Source organism: Oncorhynchus masou, chromosome 29 (assembly GCF_036934945.1).
Source record: "Oncorhynchus masou masou isolate Uvic2021 chromosome 29, UVic_Omas_1.1, whole genome shotgun sequence".
Taxonomy (NCBI): Eukaryota; Metazoa; Chordata; class Actinopteri; order Salmoniformes; family Salmonidae; genus Oncorhynchus; species Oncorhynchus masou.
This window is the reverse complement of record NC_088240.1, coordinates 85,692,104-85,718,886: the sequence shown is the minus strand read 5'-3', so window position 1 is coordinate 85,718,886 and position 26,783 is coordinate 85,692,104. Positions and strand designations below refer to the sequence as shown.

At 44.7% G+C, this 26,783-nt stretch overlaps 2 protein-coding genes across 3 annotated transcripts; one reads left to right on the top strand and one right to left on the bottom strand.

Annotated features, from left to right (window-relative positions):
* Positions 1-1,230: 1,230 nt before the first annotated feature.
* On the bottom strand, positions 1,231-6,877 carry LOC135520880 (transmembrane protein 276-like). 2 transcript variants are annotated; one of them, XM_064946698.1, is made up of 3 exons: positions 6,806-6,877; positions 6,407-6,559; positions 1,231-6,260 (listed from the first exon to the last, which is right to left on the bottom strand). In XM_064946698.1, the coding sequence occupies exons 2-3, from the start codon at positions 6,494-6,496 to the stop codon at positions 5,721-5,723; spliced, it is 630 nt and encodes a 209-aa protein (XP_064802770.1). In that variant the 5' UTR covers positions 6,497-6,559; positions 6,806-6,877; the 3' UTR covers positions 1,231-5,720. The 2 variants fall into 2 exon arrangements, with proteins under 2 accessions (XP_064802770.1, XP_064802771.1); XM_064946699.1 differs by lacking the exon at positions 6,806-6,877 and having other exon boundaries at positions 6,407-6,794.
* A 39-nt stretch (positions 6,878-6,916) lies between these two features.
* Positions 6,917-25,326, top strand: cep72 (centrosomal protein 72). The gene is made up of 12 exons (XM_064946697.1): positions 6,917-6,992; positions 7,282-7,409; positions 7,996-8,188; positions 8,312-8,426; positions 9,287-9,474; positions 9,807-10,016; positions 10,127-10,308; positions 12,019-12,112; positions 12,199-12,377; positions 12,521-12,647; positions 17,915-18,026; positions 24,639-25,326. Exons 1-12 carry the CDS (start codon positions 6,920-6,922, stop codon positions 24,700-24,702), a joined length of 1,665 nt encoding a protein of 554 aa, XP_064802769.1. The 5' UTR covers positions 6,917-6,919; the 3' UTR covers positions 24,703-25,326.
* The last annotated feature ends 1,457 nt before the right edge of the window (positions 25,327-26,783 follow it).

Below are 26,783 nucleotides of genomic sequence, written 5' to 3'. Positions count from 1 at the left end.
ACGAGTCACAACAACACATTGTTTATGTGTACAGACACGAGTCACAACAACACATTGATTATGTCACCATACAGACACGAGTCACAACAACACATTGTTCATGTTTACAGACACTGTGTCACAACAACATATTGTTTATGTGTACAGACACGATGTCACAACAACCCATTGTTCATGTGTACAACACGAGTCACAATGCAACACATTGTTTATGTGTACAGACACGAGTCACAACAACACATTGTTTATGTGTACAGACACAGGTAGATCACAACAACACATTGTTTATGTGTACAGACACGCAGTCACAACAACACATTGTTTATGTGTACAGACACGAGTCACAACAACCCATTGTTTATGTGTACAGACCTACCTGAGTCACAACAACACATTGTTTATGTGTCCAGACACTGGAGTCACAACAACACATTGTTTATGTGTACAGACCTATCCTGGAGTCCTACGAGTCACAACAACCCATTGTTTATGTGTACAGACACGACTCACAACAACACATTGTTTATGTGTACAGACACGATCCTCACAACAACACATTGTTTATGTGTACAGACCTACCTGAGTCACAACAACCCATTGTTTATATATCTACAGACATCCTGAGTCACAATCAACCCATTGTTTATGTGTACAGACACTGAGTCACATCAACACATTGTTTATGTGTACCTGACCTATCCTGATCCTGTCACAACAACCCATTGTTTATGTGTACAGATCCTGGAGTCCTGGGAATTACCCATTGTTTAGTGTCCACAGACATCAAGTCACAAAACCCATTGTTTATGTGTGCAGAGGAGAAAAAACATTGTTTAAAATGCATCAAACTGAGCATCATCAACAATCAAATGTTTTATTCACAAGTTAATCAAAGTACATCACAAATCCAACATCATTTTTATGTGTTAACAGACCATCCCGAAATCAATGCAAATCAACTACATTGTTTATTGTCTACAGACACGACTCACAACAACACATTGTTTATGTGTACAGACATGAATAACAGGTAGATATCAAAGTCTGGCTCTGCTATTTGGGAGGCAGTCTGCGAAATAATGCACGTGTCACAACAACAGTGGAGTAATATCTAACAATACACACAAATCTAAAAGTTAAAAAATGTAATATATTAATATTGAAATATTAGGACGAGTAATATCTGAGTCCAGAGTATAAATATATATATAAAATGTTTGGACACATCTACTCATTCCAGGGTTTTCCTTTATTTTCTGCATTGTAGAATAATAGTGAAGATATCACAACTATGAAAAAACACATATGGAATCATGTAGTAACCAAAAAAGTGATAAACAAATCCAAATATATTTTATATTTGAGATTCTTCAAATAGCCTCCCTTTGCTTTGATGACAGTTTTGCACAGTCTTGGCATTCTCTCAACCAGCTTCACCTGGAATGCTTTTCCAATAGTCTTGAATGAGTTCCCACATAAGCTGAGCACTGCTTTTCTTTTACTCTGCGGTCCAACTCATCCCAAACCATCTCAATTTAGTTGCGGTCAGGTGATTGTGGAGGTCAGGTCATCTGATGCAGCACTCCATCACTCTCCTTCTTGGTCAAATAGCCCTTACACAGCCTGGAGGTGTGTTGGGTCATTGTCCTGTCGAAAAACAAATGATAGTCCCACTAAGTGCAAACCCGATGTGATTGCGTATCACTGCAGAATGCTGTGGTAGCCACGCTGGTTAAATGTGCCTTGAATTCTAAATAAATCACAGACAGTATCACCAGCAAAGCACCACCTTACCATCACACCTCCTCCTCCATGCTTCACGGTGGGAACCACACATGCGGATATAATTCGTTCACCTACTCTGTCTCACAAAGACACAGCGGTTGGAACCAAAAATTTCACATTTGGACTCATCAGACCAAAGGACAGATTTCCAATGGTCTAATGTCCATTGCTTGTGTTTCTTGGCCCAAGCAAGTCTCTTTTTCTTATTGGTGTCCTTTAGTAGTGGTTTCTTTACAACAATTCGACCATGAAGTCTCCTCTGAACAGTTGATGTTGAGATGTGTCTATTACTTTGTCAAACAATTATTTGGGATACAATTTCTGAAGCTGGTAATTCTAATAAACATATCCTCTGCAGCAGAGGTAACTGGGTCTTCCTTTCCTGTGGCAGTCCTCATGTCTTAAAGTAATGATGGACTGTCGTTTCTCTTTGCTTATTTGAGGGTTCTTGCCATAATATGTGCACAGCTGTTAATTGAAATGCATTCCAGGTGACTACCTCATGAAGCTGTTTTAGAGAATGCCAAGAGTGTGCAAAGCTGTCATCAAGGCAAAGGGTGGCCACTTCACCTCATTTGCTCACATTGTATATAGACTTACTTTTCCACTGTATTATTGACTGTATGTTTATTATTCTATGTGTAACTCTGTGTCGTTGTATGTGTCGAACTGCTATGCTTTATCTTGGCCAGGTCGCAGTTGTAAATGAGAACTTGCCACCTGGTTAAATAAAGGTGAAATAAATTAAATAAATAAACTTTGAAGAATCTCAAATATAAAATATATTTTGATTTGTTTAACAATTTTTTGTGGTTACTACATGATTCCATATGTTATTTCATAGTTTTGATGTCTTCACTATTATTCTACAATGTATAAAATAGTAAAAATAAAGAACCCTTCTTGTGTAGACATTATGGACAGTATGTGGATATAATATGTAGTATATCTGAAGAATCAATGAATATAGATCCATAGTGTTAGTGGTGTGAACACTGCAGATGTATCTAGTTAAATCTCACTGTACACAGCAGCTGTCTGCTGAGGCTTCAGAATGAACAGGATCCGGAATCTGAGGCGACGTAGGGGGCTTGCGTCTCAAATGGCACCCTATTCCCTTTATAGTGCACTACTTTTGACCAGGGCCCATATAGAGCTCTGGTCAAAAGAAATGTGGCTATATCGGGGATAGGGTGCTGTTTGGGACGTGGCCCCTGACTGTTTTGGTACCCCGGCCATGTACCCTGGCCAACTAAAGCTATCGGCTCTCAGACGTGTCCTTTCTGTCAATGACATTGTCTTCACAGTGAGCAGAGTCTAGTACAAGCTGTTTGTCTTCACAGTGAGCAGAGTCTAGTACAAGCTGTTTGGCTTCACAGTGAGCAGAGTCTAGTACAAGCTGTTTGGCTTCACAGTGAGCATACTGTAGTACAAGCTGTTTGTCTTCACAGTGAGCATAGTCTAGTACAAGCTGTTTGTCTTCACAGTGAGCAGAGTCTAGTACAAGCTGTTTGTCTTCACAGTGAGCATAGTCTAGTACAAGCTGTTTGGCTTCACAGTGAGCATAGTCTAGTACAAGCTGTTTGTCTTCACAGTGAGCATAGTCTAGTACAAGCTGTTTGTCTTCACAGTGAGCATAGTCTAGTACAAGCTGTTTGTCTTCACAGTGAGCATAGTCTAGTACAAGCTGTTTGTCTTCACAGTGAGCATAGTCTAGTACAAGCTGTTTGTCTTCACAGTGAGCATAGTCTAGTACAAGCTGTTTGGCTTCACAGTGAGCATACTCTAGTACAAGCTGTTTGGCTTCACAGTGAGCATAATTTAGTACAAGCTGTTTGGCTTCACAGTGAGCATACTCTAGTACAAGCTGTTTGGCTTCATAGTGAGCATACTCTAGTACAAGCTGTTTGGCTTCACAGTGAGCATACTCTAGTACAAGCTGTTTGGCTTCACAGTGAGCATACTCTAGTACAAGCTGTTTGGCTTCACAGTGAGCATACTCTAGTACAAGCTGTTTGGCTTCACAGTGAGCATACTCTAGTACAAGCTGTTTGGCTTCACAGTGAGCATACTCTAGTACAAGCTGTTTGGCTTCACAGTGAGCATACTCTAGTACAAGCTGTTTGGCTTCACAGTGAGCATACTCTAGTACAAGCTGTTTGGCTTCACAGTGAGCATAGTCTAGTACAAGCTGTTTGTCTTCACAGTGAACATACTCTAGTACAAGCTGTTTGGCTTCACAGTGAGCATACTCTAGTACAAGCTGTTTGGCTTCACAGTGAGCATATTCTAGTACAAGCTGTTTGCTTCACAGTGAGCATAGTCTAGTACAAGCTGTTTGGCTTCACAGTGAGCATACTCTAGTACAAGCTGTTTGGCTTCACAGTGAGCATACTCTAGTACAAGCTGTTTGGCTTCACAGTGAGCATAGTCTAGTACAAGCTGTTTTGCTTCACAGTGAGCATACTCTAGTACAAGCTGTTTGGCTTCACAGTGAGCACAGTCTAGTACAAGCTGTTTGGTGCTCATCATAGGACAAGACACTGAAGTCAAGGCAGCCCAGATTAAAAGTAGTCCACTACATAGGGAATAGGGTGATATTTGGGAGGCAAAATGGGCTCTGATTAAAAGTAGTGCACTACATAGGGAATAGGGTGATATTTGGGAGGCACACTCATAGACATAGACAGTAGTAAATGTCTGGAAGGCACTTCCATCCTCCTCATAGAGCCACCGTTGGGAGGATATTTTCACAGAGTAAGCAGATAGAATCTTTTATAGCCAATTGGTAATGACACTGTCCTGTAAATCAACATCCAGAGATGAATTAGACTTTCTAACATGCGGAGTGGAATAGGTTGGGAGTATTAGTGACCCATGACAATCAGTACATACAAGCGTTAGATCCAAGCACTACTCCTTTTGTTGATACTTTAGCAAATCAATATTTTAGCACATCAAATATTATTAACTGCTGTTACTAATATCATCAATAATGTTTACAGTTTTAGAATTAGACACCAGTGCTTCTTCGACTTGCATAGATGAAAGTACTTGGATAACAGAGCAGAGCTCCCTGGCCATGACAATAAGCTGAACAAATAGAACAACGCCCTTGACAGTGCTCATACACTGGCAACAGCCACCTGTCCCAATGGTGGATCATGGCCCCTCCACATTGGCAGACTGGCATCATTATATGGATCATCTCTTGGAAAGGCCATTGGCCAGTAGGAATTGGAAAGGTCATTGGCCAGTAGGAATTGGAAAGGTCATTGGCCAGTAGGAATTGGAAAGGTCATTGGCCAGTAGGAATTGGAAAGGTCATTGGCCAGTAGGAATTGGAAAGGTTATTGGCCAGTAGGAATTAGAAAGGTTATTGGCCAGTAGGAATTGGAAAGGTCATTGGCCAGTAGGAATTGGAAAGGTTATTGGCTACAGATCAAAGGCAAGCCACAGTACTAGAATAAGTAGAACAAGCTTGCTCATTTTGAGTGCACCCATGACTTTACCAGTCAAATCGCCATGGTCAGAGGTTCTAGACCGTTCTATTCGTTCTACTTCTATGAGGCAAGGCCCTGCAGGACAAAATAAATAGACCCTCCATCTGGTTCTCTTCTATCAGCAGCTCTAAGTGCACATCATGAGACCACATCAATTTAACAATCAGTCATTATCTTGTGTGAGGGACTATTGAACTGTTCAGACAGTCAGTAACTGTTACAGTGATGTTACAGTTTCCCAAACTCCATGCTCGGGACTCCAAGGGGTGCACATTTTGGTTTTTGCCCAAACACTACAAAGCTGATTGAAATGATCAAAGCTGGCTGATTAGTTGATTATTTGAATCAGCTGTGTAGTGCTTAGGAAAGAAAGGAAACTCCGGGGTCCTGAGGACTGAGTTTGGGGAAACCCTGAGTTACAGTGGTAACAAGTTAAAATGGGGAGTCCAGGTCCTTCAGTTCCAACAGGTACTTGCTAAGTGCCTTCTCAGAGGCCCAGCACCCTACAGCCATGGAGCCCTTCAGGAGCCACTTAAGCAGTCCTACAGTGGCCCCTGGAGAGACAAGGGGAGCCAGAGTCTTGACCCCCACCCTGGGGGCCACCATTTGGGGCAGGCTGAGGGCCACACTGCCCAGGGCCCCGACAGCGTTTCCTGCAAACAGACACACAGTGAGCGAGCAGGAGACGGCAGACAGCGCCAGACAGCGTGACATCAGCATCAACTCGTCCGCTGACAGCCAATCGCAGAGCACCGGGAGGAGAGCTGAGCCAATAAGGAGGGTGTTGGCTGTGGTGCGGTCTTCGCTGAGCCACAGGAAGCCGAAGGAGACCAACGGTGGAGCCAGGACCTCGCCGGCCCACTCCAGGTCCCCCTGTACAGAGGTCAGGTATGGGCTGAAGGAGAGAGGCAGGGTGCAGAGGCCTGAGGAGAGACCAAGCAGAAAGAAACCCACTGCTGGAGCTCTGTGGTCCTACGAGAGAAAGAGGGAGGTGAGGGAACAGTCAGGGTGAGGAGAAAGAACGAGTCATGACAATAATCAGTGGCAAAGGGGTTGAGATTGGTTTAATGGTACACAAGAGTTACACTCAAGTGAACACCAATATATCCCAAAATTACCTTGAAGAGCTGATATGCTGTGTACAGGGCAGTGACGGACAGTGTGACATTGGAACATGCTGTGATCAACTCTGTCAGACAGCCTGCCATTGGTCTTGACTCAAATCCAAAGCTACAGTTGGAGGATCACTCTGTTCATTTGATATGAGGAGACTGAGTGGGATTTGTGAAAGAGAAGACGTTTTCAGATATCTGCAAGTAAACTGTTGAATACCATACCAAAGTTGAGAAAACACTGTTGAAAGTAAGCTAGTATACTTGTCTTGCACCATAGCTATGTGTACAGTGTTAACATTCTAAACAGCTATGTTTCAGGTTAGTAGCCACGTTTAGAATGACCAAAGTCAAGACTGAAACTAATATGTGAGCTGAAAAACATCGGTTAACATTCAACCTTACCTGTCTCTGTTCCGCTTGTTTGAACACGTGAGACAAGAAGTACCAGGATGTGGGCGTTCCCAGGCCGTAAACAACTGCGCATGCTCGGCTCGGCTTCCACCAAATTGGAAAAATATGGCGGCGCTGTTGACAACAGTAACAGAGCAGTGGATACGAGAGAAGCTACATCTAAATCACCATTGCCTTGGTAATATATTTGACACTTAAATTATAGCTTGTAAGTTGGTAGCCTAGATGTATGATTAGTTTGATTTAAAACCAGCTTTAAACTTCCATTAATAGCTAATTAATGCACAGAGACTTTGCTTAGTGCTAACGTTAGCTCGCCTGCCAGGCTAGCTGACAAAACAGTGCTTTGAATTTGTCTGGCCACAGGTAGCTATCTAGTGAAAGATGGACAACGTTACCATTGGTCTACAACTACCCAACTACTCTACTTTGATTGCTGGCTACTAACATTCATGACCACTTTACAGCAGATGTGAGATCACTGAGCATCCCAGGATCATACAAGGAGAAAATCAGACATCTGGGAATCTCACTAAAGAACTTTGTCCGTTTGAAAACCCTGAACCTCTCCTGTAATGCACTAATCTCTGTCGAGGTGAGATGTCTATCAACAGGCAAATGTATATACAGTGAAATGGTGACTGAAGTCTGAATGTGTAGATCTGATTGCGTCCACAATGGTACGCTATTACATATTATTCCCTATATAGTGCACTACTTCTAACCAGGGTTCTGGGCAAAAGGAGTTCATTATTTAGGGAATAGGGCACAATTTGGGACATACACTGAATGTGTAAGTGACATTTGTTTGGGTGGGTATAATTTGTGGAACGTTCCAACAGGAATGTGGTTTCCAACAAACAACGCATAGTAATACAAAGTAACATGGTCAAGTCACCTAGATAACTAGCTGCCGAATAGGCATCAACTCACCACGTAGCTTATTCTTAATGTTTGTCCATAGGCTACCAGAGTGAGGACAGACAGTTTTTGGAATAAGTGTGGTGATTTAAAATAGCCCACTCCCTACCCGGTATCTTAATCTGCCGCTATACAACTTTGTATGTGTTGTTTGTTGGCAACTTTGTTATTTACAAAGTTCTTGGAACAGATTCATGTTGGAATGTTCCACAAATGACACCCATCCCTATTTGTTTCTTTCTATGTTTGTTCATCTATAGGGGGTCCAACACTTGAAGAGGCTGGAGAGGCTGAACTTGTACTACAACAGCATTCCCTCCCTTCAGGAGGTCAAAGTGCTCTGGCAGCTGACTGCTCTGAGAGAGCTGGACCTGAGGCTCAACCCTCTGGCTAAAGCAGATCCACACTACCGCCTGTACTTTGTGCACGCACTGTCCAACCTTCGCAGGCTTGGTACCTATAGCTACCATATTTTCATTGTGGGTCTGATTGGCTGTCCAATTACGTTGCTGTTAGATAGTTCTTCTTACCAATCTGACATTTGATGTTTGTTTTATATTGTTTTTTTCACTGTAGATGACTGTCCAGTCAGGGACAGTGAGAGAAGAGCTTCAATCATGCATTTCTCCTCGGACTCTGTGCTCGGACCCCAACAGACGAGCTCCTCGGAGACAGACATCACTGACCAGAGGTACTGTACTCTACAGTGTTAGACAGACATCACTGACCAGAGGTACTGTACTCTACAGTATTAGACATCACTGACCAGAGGTACTGTACTCTACAGTATTAGACATCACTGACCAGAGGTACTGTACTCTACAGTATTAGACATCACTGACCAGAGGTACTGTACTCTACAGTATTAGACATCACTGACCAGAGGTACTGTACTCTACAGTATTAGACAGACATCACTGACCAGAGGTACTGTACTCTACAGTGTTAGACAGACATCACTGACCAGAGGTACTGTACTCTACAGTGTTAGACAGACATCACTGACCAGAGGTACTGTACTCTACAGTATTAGACATCACTGACCAGAGGTACTGTACTCTACAGTATTAGACAGACATCACTGACCAGAGGTACTGTACTCTACAGTATTAGACATCACTGACCAGAGGTACTGTACTCTACAGTATTAGACATCACTGACCAGAGGTACTGTACTCTACAGTATTAGACAGACATCACTGACCAGAGGTACTGTACTCTACAGTATTAGACAGACATCACTGACCAGAGGTACTGTACTCTACAGTATTAGACATCACTGACCAGAGGTACTGTACTCTACAGTATTAGACAGACCTTGTTTGCACACCAAGGTCTCTTGTCTGCATTAGATATTGATTTGTATTATTAATAAACACCCGGAAAGACAAACTTCAGATTTCATTTTATTTAACTAGTAAGCTGTTCTTCATGTGGCATTGTTTCCAATAGTGTGTACAGTGACGTTACAGTGTTATCGATTGTATTATACAATATTCCAGTAGTAGTGCTATGTTATGACGTAATGCGTGTTGGATTGGTGTGTTCCAGGAGCAGTAAGCTGAGGATGGCCTCAGTAAATCGCCTGGCCAAGAAGCTCTCTGTCCTGGATGACAACGATGACATAGTGTTGAACCTTGTCGCTAAGAGCAACTGGGACCAAAGTGAACCTCTGTTCCTTACTGGCTCTTCCCACAAGGAGCCAGAGTCCAAGCTCTATCATCAGATCAAAGAGGAGTGTGAGTTTATGTTGTTTGATCACAGAATAGTACATCATTATTTTTATAATGACAAATGACTGTATGAAGTGGTATTAGAGTGTGATGTACACCATGACTGTTAATGTGGGGACAGTCCACCAGGGGGAGACAAATGTTCTTATTTTTTCCCTAGGAACATGGGGAATTTTGCTCATTTATGGCAAGATTTCAGAGATTTACCCTTAATTGATTTAATTCATTACTTGATGAATTGTATGTTTAACTAGTTACATTTAAGGTCTACCTTTTTTTCAAGTGAGCAAACAAGCCTTCAGTATAAAATGTGCATATTTTATTTTCATTGTGATCAGCTTGTCATTCCCAGTCCAATGGTCAACGTTTGAGAGAAGGATCTGGAAGGAAAGGTTCTTCCTCCTCATTGAAAACGTCAGAGGGGCCGAGGGTAACCTTTAACCCCCGCGTAGAGAAACACAGCGGGACTAGCTCTGGACGGGAGGAGCGAGAGAAACTCCCCAAACACCTGAGAGTCACGGCCAAGGGCCACTTCACCCCTCACCCTGGTGAGGTGACACTGAATATCCTCTCTGTCACCGCTGTCACACACATCAGATGGCATGAATGGCCTAATACAACATCCTGAGTGTTTTGCACTGGCTTCCTCCTCCTTTAGATAAAGTTGACCAGCAGAAGTCTTCCTTAGTGAAGATCCGCCCCCCCAGTCCAAGAAGTCCCTGTCCCAGTCGGTCTGATGCCACCAACCCCATCCTGCACCCTCCCAGACTGTCCTACCATAACACCCAGCAGACAGCAGGGGGCTCCACCTCACCACAGAAACATGCCAAGCAACAGAAGGTGAGACGTTTCAGAGAGAAACCCACCTATCCCTACCGTACCATTCATCCACCCTAGAGAAAACCCACCTATCCCTACCGTACCATTCATCCACCCTAGAGAAAACCCACCTATCCCTACCGTACCATTCATCCACCCTAGAGAAAACCCACCTATCCCTACCGTACCATTCATCCACCCTAGAGAAAACCCACCTATCCCTACCGTACCATTCATCCACCCTAGAGAAAACCCACCTATCCCTACAGTACCATTCATCCACCCTAGAGAAAACCTACCTATCCCTACAGTACCATTCATCCACCCTAGAGAAAACCCACCTATCCCTACAGTACCATTCATCCACCCTAGAGAAAACCCACCTATCCCTACCGTACCATTCATTAATTGTAGAGAAAACCCACCTATCCCTACAGTACCATTCATTAATCATAGAGAAAACCCACCTATCCCTACAGTACCATTCATCCACCCTAGAGAAAACCCACCTATCCCTACCGTACCATTCATTAATTGTAGAGAAAACCCACCTATCCCTACAGTACCATTCATTAATCATAGAGAAAACCCACCTATCCCTACAGTACCATTCATTAATCATAGAGAAAACCCACCTATCCCTACAGTACCATTCATTAATCATAGAGAAAACCCACCTATCCCTACCGTACCATTCATTAATCATAGAGAAAACCCACCTATCCCTACAGTACCATTCATTAATTGTAGAGAAAACCCACCTATCCCTACTGTACCATTCATTAATCATAGAGAAAACCCACCTATCCCTACAGTACCATTCATTAATCATAGAGAAAACCCACCTATCCCTACCGTACCATTCATTAATCATAGAGAAAACCCACCTATCCCTACAGTACCATTCATTAATCATAGAGAAAATCCACCTATCCCTACAGTACCATTCATTAATCATAGAGAAAACCCACCTATCCCTACCGTACCATTCATTAATCATAGAGAAAACCCACCTATCCCTACAGTACCATTCATTAATCATAGAGAAAATCCACCTATCCCTACAGTACCATTCATTAATCATAGAGAAAACCCACCTATCCCTACCGTACCATTCATTAATCATAGAGAAAACCCACCTATCCCTACAGTACCATTCATTAATCATAGAGAAAACCCACCTATCCCTACAGTACCATTCATTAATCATAGAGAAAACCCACCTATCCCTACCGTACCATTCATTAATCATAGAGAAAATCCACCTATCCCTACAGTACCATTCATTAATTGTAGAGAAAACCCACCTATCCCTACAGTACCATTCATTAATCATAGAGAAAACCTACCTATCCCTACCGTACCATTCATTAATCATAGAGAAAATCCACCTATCCCTACAGTACCATTCATTAATCATAGAGAAAATCCACCTATCCCTACAGTACCATTCATTAATCATAGAGAAAACCCACCTATCCCTACAGTACCATTCATTAATCATAGAGAAAACCCACCTATCCCTACAGTACCATTCATTAATCATAGAGAAAACCCACCTATCCCTACAGTACCATTCATTAATCATAGAGAAAATCCACCTATCCCTACTGTACCATTCATTAATCATAGAGAAAATCCACCTATCCCTACAGTACCATTCATTAATCATAGATCTTACTGTTCATTATAACCAGTCTGTTTTGTAATTGTATCAAATCTGTCTCCTAGGGAAGCTATAGGAAACCAATGGAGATGCTGCTGAGCCTAGTGAACAAGCACTGGACAGGGGAGAGGCCTCTGCACCATGACAACAATTTCCTCTGTGAGTATGAAACCCCCATGTACTGTGTAGCTTACCTGCTTAATGGAGAATCTGGCCCTAATAGTAAGTATCTGACCTGCCTCCAGCTCAGGCAGTCCAGATCCTGTCCATGATGGAACAAGACATCTTCAGTGGAGAAGCCGAGGTCAGGACGTTGAGAGGGAACGTTGAAGAGCTGAAGGAGCAGGCAGAGATACGAGACCAAGACCACAGGACAGAGACCCATAGACTAACTACACAGCTGGAGGAAGCACACATGTCTGTTGTAAGATTCAGACTGTTCAAAGCAGCATCTTCAATGATATTACCTCATGTTTGAAAAGGCATGAGACCCTGACTCCACAAAGAGTTAAGAATCAATGGATGGATGGAATTATCTTCAATGTCTGATTGATTGATTGATTGCAGGACAGTTTGAATGAGCAGCTGAGGATACTATTGGAGGATAACGTCTCTCTACAGAAGCAGATGATCAGATTAGAAAAACAATATCTCAACTCTATGATGAAAAGTTCACCCAACACTGAGATATGTGGTGAGTGAAAAAGCAACAGCTTTTTGATATTCCTAGTCAGTGGTCACTATACTGGGCAGAATCTGACCGTGACATAGAGCACGTGTAACCGTGACATAGAGCACGTGTAACCGTGACATAGAGCACGTGTAACCGTGACATAGAGCACGTGTAACCATGACATAGAGCACGTGTAACCGCGACATAGAGCACGTGTAACCGTGACATAGAGCATGTGTAACCATGACATAGAGCACGTGTAACCGTGACATAGAGCACGTGTAACCGCGACATAGAGCACGTGTAACCGTGACATAGAGCACGTGTAACCGTGACATAGAGCACGTGTAACTGTGACATAGAGCACGTGTAACCGTGACATAGAGCACGTGTAATTGCGACATAGAGCACGTATCCCTACAGTGACATAGAGCACGTGTAACCGTGACATAGAGCATGTGTAACCGTGACATAGAGCACGTGTAACCGTGACATAGAGCACGTGTAACCGTGACATAGAGCACGTGTCCCTACCGTGACGCAGAGCACGTTAACCGCGACATAGAGCATGGGTAACCGTGACATAGAGCACGTGTAACAGTGACATAGAGCACGTGTAACCGTGACATAGAGCACGTTAACCGTGACATAGAGCACGTATAACCGTGACATAGAGCACGTGTAACAGTGACATAGAGCACGTGTAACCGCGACATAGAGCATGTGTAACCGCGACATAGAGCATGTGTAACCGTGACATAGAGCACGTGTAACAGTGACATAGAGCACGTGTAACCGTGACATAGAGCACGTGTAACCGTGACATAGAGCACGTGTAACAGTGACATAGAGCACGTGTAACCGTGACATAGAGCACGTGTAACAGTGACATAGAGCACGTGTAAAACCCGACATATCCCTACCGTACCATTCATTAATGACATAGAGCACGTGTAACCCACATAGAGCACGTGTAACAGCGACATAGAGCACGTGTAACTGCGACATAGAGCACGTGTAACCGCGACATAGAGCACGTGTAACAGTGACATAGAGCACGTGTAACAGTGACATAGAGCACGTTAACCATGACATAGAGCACGTGTAACCGTGACATAGAGCACGTGTAACCGTGACATAGAGCACGTGTAACCGTGACATAGAGCACGTGTAACCGTGACATAGAGCACGTGTAACAGTGACATAGAGCACGTGTAACCGTGACATAGAGCACGTGTAACCGTGACATAGAGCACGTGTAACAGTGACATAGAGCACGTGTAACCGCGACATAGAGCACGTGTAACCGCGACATAGAGCACGTGTAACCGTGACATAGAGCACGTGTAACAGTGACATAGAGCACGTGTAACCGCGACATAGAGCACGTGTAACCCGACATAGAGCACGTGTAATCATAGACATAGAGCACGTATCCCGACATAGAGCACGTGTAACATTGACATAGAGCACGTGTAACCGTGACATAGAGCACGTGTAACCGTGACATAGAGCACGTGTAACAGTGACATAGAGCACGTGTAACCGTGACATAGAGCACGTGTAACCGTGACATAGAGCACGTGTAACAGTGACATAGAGCACGTGTAACCGTGACATAGAGCACGTGTAACCGTGACATAGAGCACGTGTAACAGTGACATAGAGCACGTGTAACCAACTACATAGAGCACGTTCATAACATGACATAGAGCACGTGTAACCGTGACATAGAGCACGTGTAACAGTGACATAGAGCACGTGTAACCTACCGTGACATAGAGCACGTGTAACCGTGACATAGAGCACGTGTAACAGTGACATAGAGCACGTGTAACCGTGACATAGAGCACGTGTAACCGTGACATAGAGCACGTGTAACCGTGACATAGAGCACGTGTAACCGTGACATAGAGCACGTGTAACAGTGACATAGAGCACGTGTAACCGTGACATAGAGCACGTGTAACCGTGACATAGAGCACGTGTAACCGTGACATAGAGCACGTGTAACAGTGACATAGAGCACGTGTAACCGCGACATAGAGCACGTGTAACCGCGACATAGAGCACGTGTAACCGTGACATAGAGCACGTGTAACAGTGACATAGAGCACGTGTAACCGCGACATAGAGCACGTGTAACCGCGACATAGAGCACGTGTAACCGCGACATAGAGCACGTGTAACCGCGACATAGAGCACGTGTAACCGCGACATAGAGCACGTGTAACCGTGACATAGAGCACGTGTAACCGTGACATAGAGCACGTGTAACCGTGACATAGAGCACGTGTAACCGTGACATAGAGCACGTGTAACCGTGACATAGAGCACGTGTAACCGTGACATAGAGCACGTGTAACCGTGACATAGAGCACGTGTAACAGTGACATAGAGCACGTGTAACCGCGACATAGAGCACGTGTAACCGTGACATAGAGCACGTGTAACCGTGACATAGAGCACGTGTAACAGTGACATAGAGCACGTGTAACCGCGACATAGAGCACGTGTAACCGTGACATAGAGCACGTGTAACAGTGACATAGAGCACGTGTAACCGTGACATAGAGCACGTGTAACCGTGACATAGAGCACGTGTAACCGTGACATAGAGCACGTGTAACCGTGACATAGAGCACGTGTAACCGTGACATAGAGCACGTGTAACAGTGACATAGAGCACGTGTAACCGTGACATAGAGCACGTGTAACAGTGACATAGAGCACGTGTAACCGTGACATAGAGCACGTGTAACCGTGACATAGAGCACGTGTAACCGTGACATAGAGCACGTGTAACAGTGACATAGAGCACGTGTAACCGCGACATAGAGCACGTGTAACCGTGACATAGAGCACGTGTAACAGTGACATAGAGCACGTGTAACCGCGACATAGAGCACGTGTAACCGTGACATAGAGCACGTGTAACCGTGACATAGAGCACGTGTAACAGTGACATAGAGCACGTGTAACCGTGACATAGAGCACGTGTAACCGCGACATAGAGCACGTGTAACCGTGACATAGAGCACGTGTAACCGTGACATAGAGCACGTGTAACCGTGACGCAGGACACGTGTAACCGTGACGCAGAGCACGTGTAACCGTGACGCAGGACACGTGTAACCGTGACGCAGAGCACGTGTAACCGTGACGCAGAGCACGTGTAACCGTGACGCAGAGCACGTGTAACCGTGACATAGAGCACGTGTAACCGTGACATAGAGCACGTGTAACCGTGACATAGAGCACGTGTAACCGCGACGCAGAGCACGTGTAACCGCGACATAGAGCACGTGTAACCGCGACATAGAGCACGTGTAACCGCGACATAGAGCACGTGTAACCGCGACATAGAGCACGTGTAACCGCGACGCAGAGCACGTGTAACCGCGACATAGAGCACGTGTAACCGCGACATAGAGCACGTGTAACCGCGACATAGAGCACGTGTAACCGCGACATAGAGCACGTGTAACCGTGACGCAGAGCACGTGTAACCGCGACATAGAGCACGTGTAACCGTGACATAGAGCACGTGTAACCGTGACGCAGAGCACGTGTAACCGCGACATAGAGCACGTGTAACAGTGACATAGAGAACGTGTAACCGCGACATAGAGCACGTGTAACCGTGACATAGAGCACGTGTAACCGTGACATAGAGCACGTGTAACCGTGACATAGAGCACGTGTAACCGCGACGCAGAGCACGTGTAACCGCGACATAGAGCACGTGTAACCGCGACATAGAGCACGTGTAACCGCGACGCAGAGCACGTGTAACCGCGACATAGAGCACGTGTAACCGCGACATAGAGCACGTGTAACCGCGACATAGAGCACGTGTAACCGTGACATAGAGCACGTGTAACCGTGACGCAGAGCACGTGTAACCGCGACATAGAGCACGTGTAACAGTGACATAGAGAACGTGTAACCGCGACATAGAGCACGTGTAACCGCGACATAGAGCACGTGTAACCGCGACATAGAGCACGTGTAACCGTGACATTGAGCACGTGTAACCGTGACGCAGGACACGTGTAACCGTGACGCAGAGCACGTGTAACCGTGACGCAGAGCACGTGTAACCGCGACATAGAGCACGTGTAACAGTGACATAGAGCACGTGTAACCGTGACATAGAGCGCGTGTAACCGTGACGCAGAGCACGTGTAAGCGTGACATAGAGCACGTGTAACCGTGACGCAGAGCACGTGTAACCGTGACGCAGAGCACGTGTAACCGTGACATAGAGCACGTGTAACCGTAACATAGAGCACGTGTAACCGTGACATAGAGCACGTGTAACCGTGACGCAGAGCGCGTGTAACCGTGACGCAGAGCACGTGTAACCGTGACATAGAGCACGTGTAACCGTGACGCAGAGCACGTGTAACCGTGACATAGAGCACGTGTAACCGTGACGCAGAGCACGTGTAACCGTGACATAGAGCACGTGTAACCGTGACACACAGCACGTGTAAGAGTAACGCAAGATGTTCCATAAATCTCTTAAGATTCGTACAAGTTAAACATGCATATCTCAAGGCGGTGTTCACCATGTGACGGATTGGATTTGATTTCAGTCTGTTGTTATATCCGTTGATGTTGCAAGTCAATGTGCATTTGTATTGCTGAAGCGTCAGCATCATATGCTAAACGTGGCCCATGTGAATCTGTATTGCTGCTAGCATCATGTGCTAACTAACTGTGGTCCATGTAGATCTGTATTGCTGCTAGCATCATATGCTAAACGTGGCCCATGTGAATCTGTATTGCTGCTAGCATCATGTGCTAACTAACTGTGGTCCATGTAGATCTGTATTGCTGCTAGCATCATGTGCTAACTAACTGTGGTCCATGTAGATCTGTATTGCTGCTAGTATCATGTGCTAACTAACTGTGGTCCATGTGGATCTGTATTGCTGCGAGCATCATGTGCTAACTAACTGTGGCCCATCATAGATCTGTATTGCTGCTAGCATCATGTGCTAACTAACTGTGGTCCATGTGGATCTGTATTGCTGCGAGCATCATGTGCTAACTAACTGTGGCCCATCATAGATCTGTATTGCTGCGAGCATCATGTGCTAACTAACTGTGGTCCATGTGGATCTGTATTGCTGCTAGTATCATGTTCTAACTAACTGTGATCCATGTGGATCTGTATTGCTGCTAGTATCATGTTCTAACCGTGGCCCATGTGGATCTGTATTGCTGCTAGTATCATGTTCTAACCGTGGCCCATGTGGATCTGTATTTCTTCTCTCCAGAGAAACAGGCAGAGGTGGATGAGCTGAGGAAGAAAGTATCAGAGCTGAGGGAGAAGGTTGAGGAGGGGGAGAGAGTCAAGGAGCTGGCAGGTATGCTGCAGGAGAACCACAGGTAAGCACACACTACACTACACTATGTCCAGTACCACCTGGTGCTAAGATACTACACTATGTCCAGTACCACCTGGAGCTCAGATACTACACTATGTCCAGTACCACCTGGTGCTAAGATACTACACTATGTCCAGTACCACCTGGAGCTCAGATACTACACTATGTCCAGTACCACCTGGTGCTAAGATACTACACTATGTCCAGTACCACCTGGAGCTAAGATACTACACTATGTCCAGTACCACCTGGTGCTAAGATACTACACTATGTCCAGTACCACCTGGAGCTAAGATAATACACTATGTCCAGTACCACCTGGTGCTAAGATACTACACTATGTCCAGTACCACCTGGTGCTAAGATACTACACTATGTCCAGTACCACCTGGAGCTCAGATACTACACTACACTATGTCCAGTACCACCTGGAGCTCAGATACTACACTACACTATGTCCAGTACCACCTGGTGCTAAGATACTACACTATGTCCAGTACCACCTGGAGCTCAGATACTACACTATGTCCAGTACCACCTGGTGCTAAGATACTACACTATGTCCAGTACCACCTGGAGCTCAGATACTACACTATGTCCAGTACCACCTGGTGCTAAGATACTACACTATGTCCAGTACCACCTGGAGCTAAGATACTACACTATGTCCAGTACCACCTGGTGCTAAGATACTACACTATGTCCAGTACCACCTGGAGCTAAGATAATACACTATGTCCAGTACCACCTGGTGCTAAGATACTACACTATGTCCAGTACCACCTGGTGCTAAGATACTACACTATGTCCAGTACCACCTGGAGCTCAGATACTACACTACACTATGTCCAGTACCACCTGGTGCTAAGATACTACAATATGTCCAGTACCACCTGGTGCTAAGATACTACACTATGTCCAGTACCACCTGGAGCTAAGATACTACACTATGTCCAGTACCACCTGGTGCTAAGATACTACACTATGTCCAGTACCACCTGGTGCTAAGATACTACACTATGTCCAGTACCACCTGGTGCTAAGATACTACACTATGTCCAGTACCACCTGGAGCTCAGATACTACACTACACTATGTCCAGTACCACCTGGTGCTAAGATACTACACTATGTCCAGTACCACCTGGAGCTCAGATACTACACTATGTCCAGTACCACCTGGTGCTAAGATACTACACTATGTCCAGTACCACCTGGTGCTAAGATACTACACTATGTCCAGTACCACCTGGAGCTCAGATACTACACTACACTATGTCCAGTACCACCTGGTGCTAAGATACTACACTATGTCCAGTACCACCTGGTACTAAGATACTACACTATGTCCAGTACCACCTGGAGCTAAGATACTACACTATGTCCAGTACCACCTGGTGCTAAGATACTACACTATGTCCAGTACCACCTGGAGCTAAGATACTACACTATGTCCAGTACCACCTGGTGCTAAGATACTACACTATGTCCAGTACCACCTGGTGCTAAGATACTACACTATGTCCAGTACCACCTGGTGCTAAGATACTACACTATGTCCAGTACCACCTGGTGCTAAGATACTACACTATGTCCAGTACCACCTGGAGCTAAGATACTACACTATGTCCAGTACCACCTGGAGCTAAGATAATACACTACACTATGCCTAGTACCACCTGGTGCTAAGATACTACACTATGTCCAGTACCACCTGGAGCTAAGATACTACACTATGTCCAGTACCACCTGGAGCTAAGATACTACACTATGTCCAGTACCACCTGGAGCTAAGATACTACACTATGTCCAGTACCACCTGGTGCTAAGATACTACACTATGTCCAGTACCACCTGGAGCTAAGATACTACACTATGTCCAGTACCACCTGGAGCTAAGATAATACACTACACTATGCCTAGTACCACCTGGTGCTAAGATACTACACTATGTCCAGTACCACCTGGAGCTAAGATACTACACTATGTCCAGTACCACCTGGAGCTAAGATACTACACTATGTCCAGTACCACCTGGAGCTAAGATACTACACTATGTCCAGTACCACCTGGAGCTAAGATACTACACTATGTCCAGTACCACCTGGTGCTAAGATACTACACTATGTCCAGTACCACCTGGAGCTAAGATACTACACTATGTCCAGTACCACCTGGAGCTAAGATACTACACTATGTCCAGTACCACCTGGTGCTAAGATACTACACTATGTCCAGTACCACCTGGAGCTAAGATACTACACTATGTCCAGTACCACCTGGAGCTAAGATACTACACTATGTCCAGTACCACCTGGAGCTAAGATACTACACTATGTCCAGTACCACCTGGTGCTAAGATACTACACTATGTCCAGTACCACCTGGAGCTAAGATACTACACTATGTCCAGTACCACCTGGAGCTCAGATACTACACTACGTCCTGCACCACCTGGAGCTAAGATACTACACTACACTATGTCCGATACCACCTGGAGCTAAGATAATACACTACACCATGTTCAGTACCACCTGGTGCTAAGATACTACACTACACTATGTTCAGTACCACCTGGTGCTAAGATAATACACTACACCATGTTCAGTACCACCTGGTGCTAAGATACTACACTACACTATGTTCAGTACCACCTGGAGCTAAGATACTACACTACACTATGTCCAGTACCACCTGGTGCTAAGATACTACACTACACTATGTCCAGTACCACCTGGTGCTAAGATACTACACTACACTATGTCCAGTACCACCTGGTGCTAAGATAATACACTACACTATGTCCAGTACCACCTGGTGCTAAGATACTACACTACACTATGTCCAGTACCACCTGGTGCTAAGATAATACACTACACTATGTCCAGTACCACCTGGTGCTAAGATACTACACTACACTATGTATAGTACCACCTGGTGCTAAGATACTACACTATGTCCAGTACCACCTGGTGCTAAGATACTACACTATGTATAGTACCACCTGGTGCTAAGATACTACACTATGTCCAGTACCACCTGGTGCTAAGATACTACACTACACTATGTATAGTACCACCTGGTGCTAAGATACTACACTATGTCCAGTACCACCTGGTGCTAAGATACTACACTATGTCCAGTACCACCTGGTGGTAAGATACTACACTATGTCCAGTACCACCTGGTGCTAAGATACTACACTATGTCCAGTACCACCTGGTGCTAAGATACTACACTATGTCCAGTACCACCTGGTGCTAAGATACTACACTATGTCCAGTACCACCTGGTGCTAAGATACTACACTATGTCCAGTACCACCTGGTGCTAAGATACTACACTATGTCCAGTACCACCTGGAGCTAAGATACTACACTATGTCCAGTACCACCTGGAGCTAAGATAATACACTACACTATGCCTAGTACCACCTGGTGCTAAGATACTACACTATGTCCAGTACCACCTGGAGCTAAGATACTACACTATGTCCAGTACCACCTGGAGCTAAGATACTACACTATGTCCAGTACCACCTGGAGCTAAGATACTACACTATGTCCAGTACCACCTGGTGCTAAGATACTACACTATGTCCAGTACCACCTGGAGCTAAGATACTACACTATGTCCAGTACCACCTGGAGCTAAGATAATACACTACACTATGCCTAGTACCACCTGGTGCTAAGATACTACACTATGTCCAGTACCACCTGGAGCTAAGATACTACACTATGTCCAGTACCACCTGGAGCTAAGATACTACACTATGTCCAGTACCACCTGGAGCTAAGATACTACACTATGTCCAGTACCACCTGGAGCTAAGATACTACACTATGTCCAGTACCACCTGGTGCTAAGATACTACACTATGTCCAGTACCACCTGGAGCTAAGATACTACACTATGTCCAGTACCACCTGGAGCTAAGATACTACACTATGTCCAGTACCACCTGGTGCTAAGATACTACACTATGTCCAGTACCACCTGGAGCTAAGATACTACACTATGTCCAGTACCACCTGGAGCTAAGATACTACACTATGTCCAGTACCACCTGGAGCTAAGATACTACACTATGTCCAGTACCACCTGGTGCTAAGATACTACACTATGTCCAGTACCACCTGGAGCTAAGATACTACACTATGTCCAGTACCACCTGGAGCTCAGATACTACACTACGTCCTGCACCACCTGGAGCTAAGATACTACACTACACTATGTCCGATACCACCTGGAGCTAAGATAATACACTACACCATGTTCAGTACCACCTGGTGCTAAGATACTACACTACACTATGTTCAGTACCACCTGGTGCTAAGATAATACACTACACCATGTTCAGTACCACCTGGTGCTAAGATACTACACTACACTATGTTCAGTACCACCTGGAGCTAAGATACTACACTACACTATGTCCAGTACCACCTGGTGCTAAGATACTACACTACACTATGTCCAGTACCACCTGGTGCTAAGATACTACACTACACTATGTCCAGTACCACCTGGTGCTAAGATAATACACTACACTATGTCCAGTACCACCTGGTGCTAAGATACTACACTACACTATGTCCAGTACCACCTGGTGCTAAGATAATACACTACACTATGTCCAGTACCACCTGGTGCTAAGATACTACACTACACTATGTATAGTACCACCTGGTGCTAAGATACTACACTATGTCCAGTACCACCTGGTGCTAAGATACTACACTATGTATAGTACCACCTGGTGCTAAGATACTACACTATGTCCAGTACCACCTGGTGCTAAGATACTACACTACACTATGTATAGTACCACCTGGTGCTAAGATACTACACTATGTCCAGTACCACCTGGTGCTAAGATACTACACTATGTCCAGTACCACCTGGTGGTAAGATACTACACTATGTCCAGTACCACCTGGTGGTAAGATACTACACTATGTCCAGTACCACCTGGTGGTAAGATACTACACTATGTCCAGTACCACCTGGAGCTAAGATACTACACTATGTCCAGTACCACCTGGTGGTAAGATACTACACTACACTATGTCCAGTACCACCTGGAGCTAAGATACTACACTACACTATGGCCAGTACCACCTGGTGCTAAGATAATACACTACACCATGTTCAGTACCACCTGGTGCTAAGATACTACACTACACTATGTTCAGTACCACCTGGTGCTAAGATAATACACTACACCATGTTCAGTACCACCTGGTGCTAAGATACTACACTACACTATGTTCAGTACCACCTGGAGCTAAGATACTACACTACACTATGTCCAGTACCACCTGGTGCTAAGATACTACACTACACTATGTCCAGTACCACCTGGTGCTAAGATACTACACTACACTATGTCCAGTACCACCTGGTGCTAAGATAATACATTACACTATGTCCAGTACCACCTGGTGCTAAGATACTACACTACACTATGTCCAGTACCACCTGGTGCTAAGATAATACACTACACTATGTCCAGTACCACCTGGTGCTAAGATACTACACTACACTATGTATAGTACCACCTGGTGCTAAGATACTACACTATGTCCAGTACCACCTGGTGCTAAGATACTACACTATGTATAGTACCACCTGGTGCTAAGATAATACACTACACTATGTCCAGTACCACCTGGTGCTAAGATACTACACTACACTATGTCCAGTACCACCTGGTGCTTAGATACTACACTATGTATAGTACCACCTGGTGCTAAGATACTACACTATGTCCAGTACCACCTGGTGCTAAGATACTACACTACACTATGTATAGTACCACCTGGTGCTAAGATACTACACTATGTCCAGTACCACCTGGTGCTAAGATACTACACTATGTCCAGTACCACCTGGTGCTAAGATACTACACTACACTATGTATAGTACCACCTGGTGCTAAGATACTACACTATGTCCAGTACCACCTGGTGCTAAGATAATACACTACACTATGTTCAGTACCACCTGGTGCTAAGATACTACACTACACTATGTTCAGTACCACCTGGTGCTAAGATACTACACTACACTATGGCCAGTACCACCTGGTGCTAAGATACTACACTACACTATGGCCAGTACCACCTGGTGCTAAGATACTACACTACACTATGTCCAGTACCACCTGGTGCTAAGATAATACACTACACTATGTTCAGTACCACCTGGTGCTAAGATACTACACTATGTCCAGTACCACCTGGTGCTAAGATACTACACTATGTCTAGTACCACCTGGTGCTAAGATACTACACTATGTCTAGTACCACCTGGTGCTAAGATACTACACTATGTCCAGTACCACCTGGTGCTAAGATACTACACTATGTCCAGTACCACCTGGTGCTAAGATACTACACTATTCAACCACTCTCGGGACAATAAAAGTCCTTGACTCTTGGAATAATACAAATCTTAACACGGTCTGACTAAAAGCAACCTAATGAGACATTCATTACAGGAGATGCCAGATGATGTGTTCTAGTATAAAGATTAAAGACCAGACCCCAATGGGTGAAGAAAGTGCTTGTTAGTGTTTGTGACTAAATGGTGTTGTGTTTGTGCTTCAGGTCACTGGTTGCAACTAATGAGCATTTGCTGAGAGAATTGGAGGGGACTGGGAGACGGCTCTGAGTAGGAGAGGGAGGGGCAGCTACACGTCACAACTACAACAACTAGAGAGAACAGGAGGAGACTAGGAGACGGCTCTGAGTAGGAGAGGGAGGGGCAGCTACACGTCACAACTACAACAACTAGAGAGAACTGGAGGAGACTAGGAGACAGCTCTGAGGAGCTACACGTCACAACTACAACAACTGGAGAGAACTGGAGGAGACTGGGAGACGGCTCTGAGTAGGAGAGGGAGGGGCAGCTACACGTCACAACTACAACAACTAGAGAGAACAGGAGGAGACTAGGAGACGGCTCTGAGTAGGAGAGGGAGGGGCAGCTACACGTCACAACTACAACAACTAGAGATAACTGGAGGAGACTAGGAGACGGCTCTGATGAGCTACACGTCACAACTACAACACCAGGGCCACGTTCAGTAGGTAAACGTTATGGAACATTGCAAATAGAAATGTCATGAATAGAGCCAATTCCTTACTCTACATGATGTCAGAGAGGAATGTTTGTTCTACATTTCTATCTGAACATTCCAGAACGTTGTCCTGCTGAACGAGCACCAGCACCAGATTCTCTTATTTTAGCTCTATATACACTGCTGCCAACATTTACACTGTTCTTCTGATGCTCCAGGATTAATGTGGAGCATGTAAACTTGTCTCTAACTCTGATCTCATTTTTTACTTCTGTGTATCGTCATGGTTTTACTGTGTCCACTATCCACACCTTTACACTGTTCCTTACTGACTGTATCCACACCTTTACACTGTTCCTTACTGACTATATACACACCTTTACACTGCTCCTTGCTGACTGTATCCACACCTTTACACTGTTCCTTACTGACTGTATCCACACCTTTACACTGTTCCTTACTGACTGTATCCACACCTTTACACTGTTCCTTACTGACTGTATCCACACCTTTACACTGTTCCTTACTGACTATATACACACCTTGACACTGCTCCTTGCTGACTGTATCCACACCTTTACACTGTTCCTTACTGACTGTATCCACACCTTTACCCTGTTCCTTACTGACTGTATCCACACCTTTACACTGTTCCTTGCTGACTGTATCCACACATTTACACTGTTCCTTACTGACTGTAAACACATCTTTACACTGTTCCTTACTGACTGTATCCACACCTTTACACTGATCCTTACTGACTGTATCCACACCTTTACACTGTTCCTTGCTGACTGTATCCACACCTTTACACTGTTCCTTACTGACTGTATCCACACCTTTACACTGTTCCTTACTGACTGTATCCACACCTTTACACTGTTCCTTACTGACTGTATCCACACCTTTACACTGTTCCTTACTGACTGTATCCACACCTTTACACTGTTCCTTACTGACTGTATCCACACCTTTACACTGTTCCTTACTGACTATATACACACCTTGACACTGCTCCTTGCTGACTGTATCCACACCTTTACACTGTTCCTTACTGACTGTATCCACACCTTTACCCTGTTCCTTACTGACTGTATCCACACCTTTACACTGTTCCTTACTGACTGTATCCAAAACCTTTACACTGTTCCTTGCTGACTGTATCCACACCTTTACACTGTTCCTTGCTGACTGTAACCACACCTTTACACTGTTCCTTACTGACTGTATCCACACCTTTACACTGTTCCTTACTGACTGTATCCACACCTTTACACTGTTCCTTACTGACTATATACACACCTTTACACTGCTCCTTTCTGACTGTATCCACACCTTTACACTGTTCCTTACTGACTGTATCCACACCTTTACACTGTTCCTTACTGACTGTATCCACACCTTTACACTGTTCCTTACTGACTGTATCCACACCTTTACACTGTTCCTTACTGACTGTATCCACACCTTTACACTGTTCCTTACTGACTGTATCCACACCTTTACACTGTTCCTTACTGACTGTATCCACACCTTTACACTGTTCCTTACTGACTGTATCCACACCTTTACACTGTTCCTTGCTGACTGTATCCACACATTTACACTGTTCCTTACTGACTGTAAACACACCTTTACACTGTTCCTTACTGACTGTATCCACACCTTTACA

Excerpts from the sequence above, each read along its gene's own strand:
- LOC135520880 (XM_064946698.1), bottom strand. The coding sequence starts at position 6,496 with ATGGCAGGCTGTCTGACAGAGTTGATCACAGCATGTTCCAATGTCACA. Across the intron at positions 6,261-6,406 it reads CAGCATATCAGCTCTTCAAG|GACCACAGAGCTCCAGCAGT; the intron begins GTAATTTTGGGA and ends TTTCTCTCGTAG.
- cep72 (XM_064946697.1), top strand. The coding sequence starts at position 6,920 with ATGGCGGCGCTGTTGACAACAGTAACAGAGCAGTGGATACGAGAGAAG. Across the intron at positions 10,017-10,126 it reads CCACTTCACCCCTCACCCTG|ATAAAGTTGACCAGCAGAAG; the intron begins GTGAGGTGACAC and ends CTCCTCCTTTAG. Across the intron at positions 12,648-17,914 it reads ACCCAACACTGAGATATGTG|AGAAACAGGCAGAGGTGGAT; the intron begins GTGAGTGAAAAA and ends TCTTCTCTCCAG.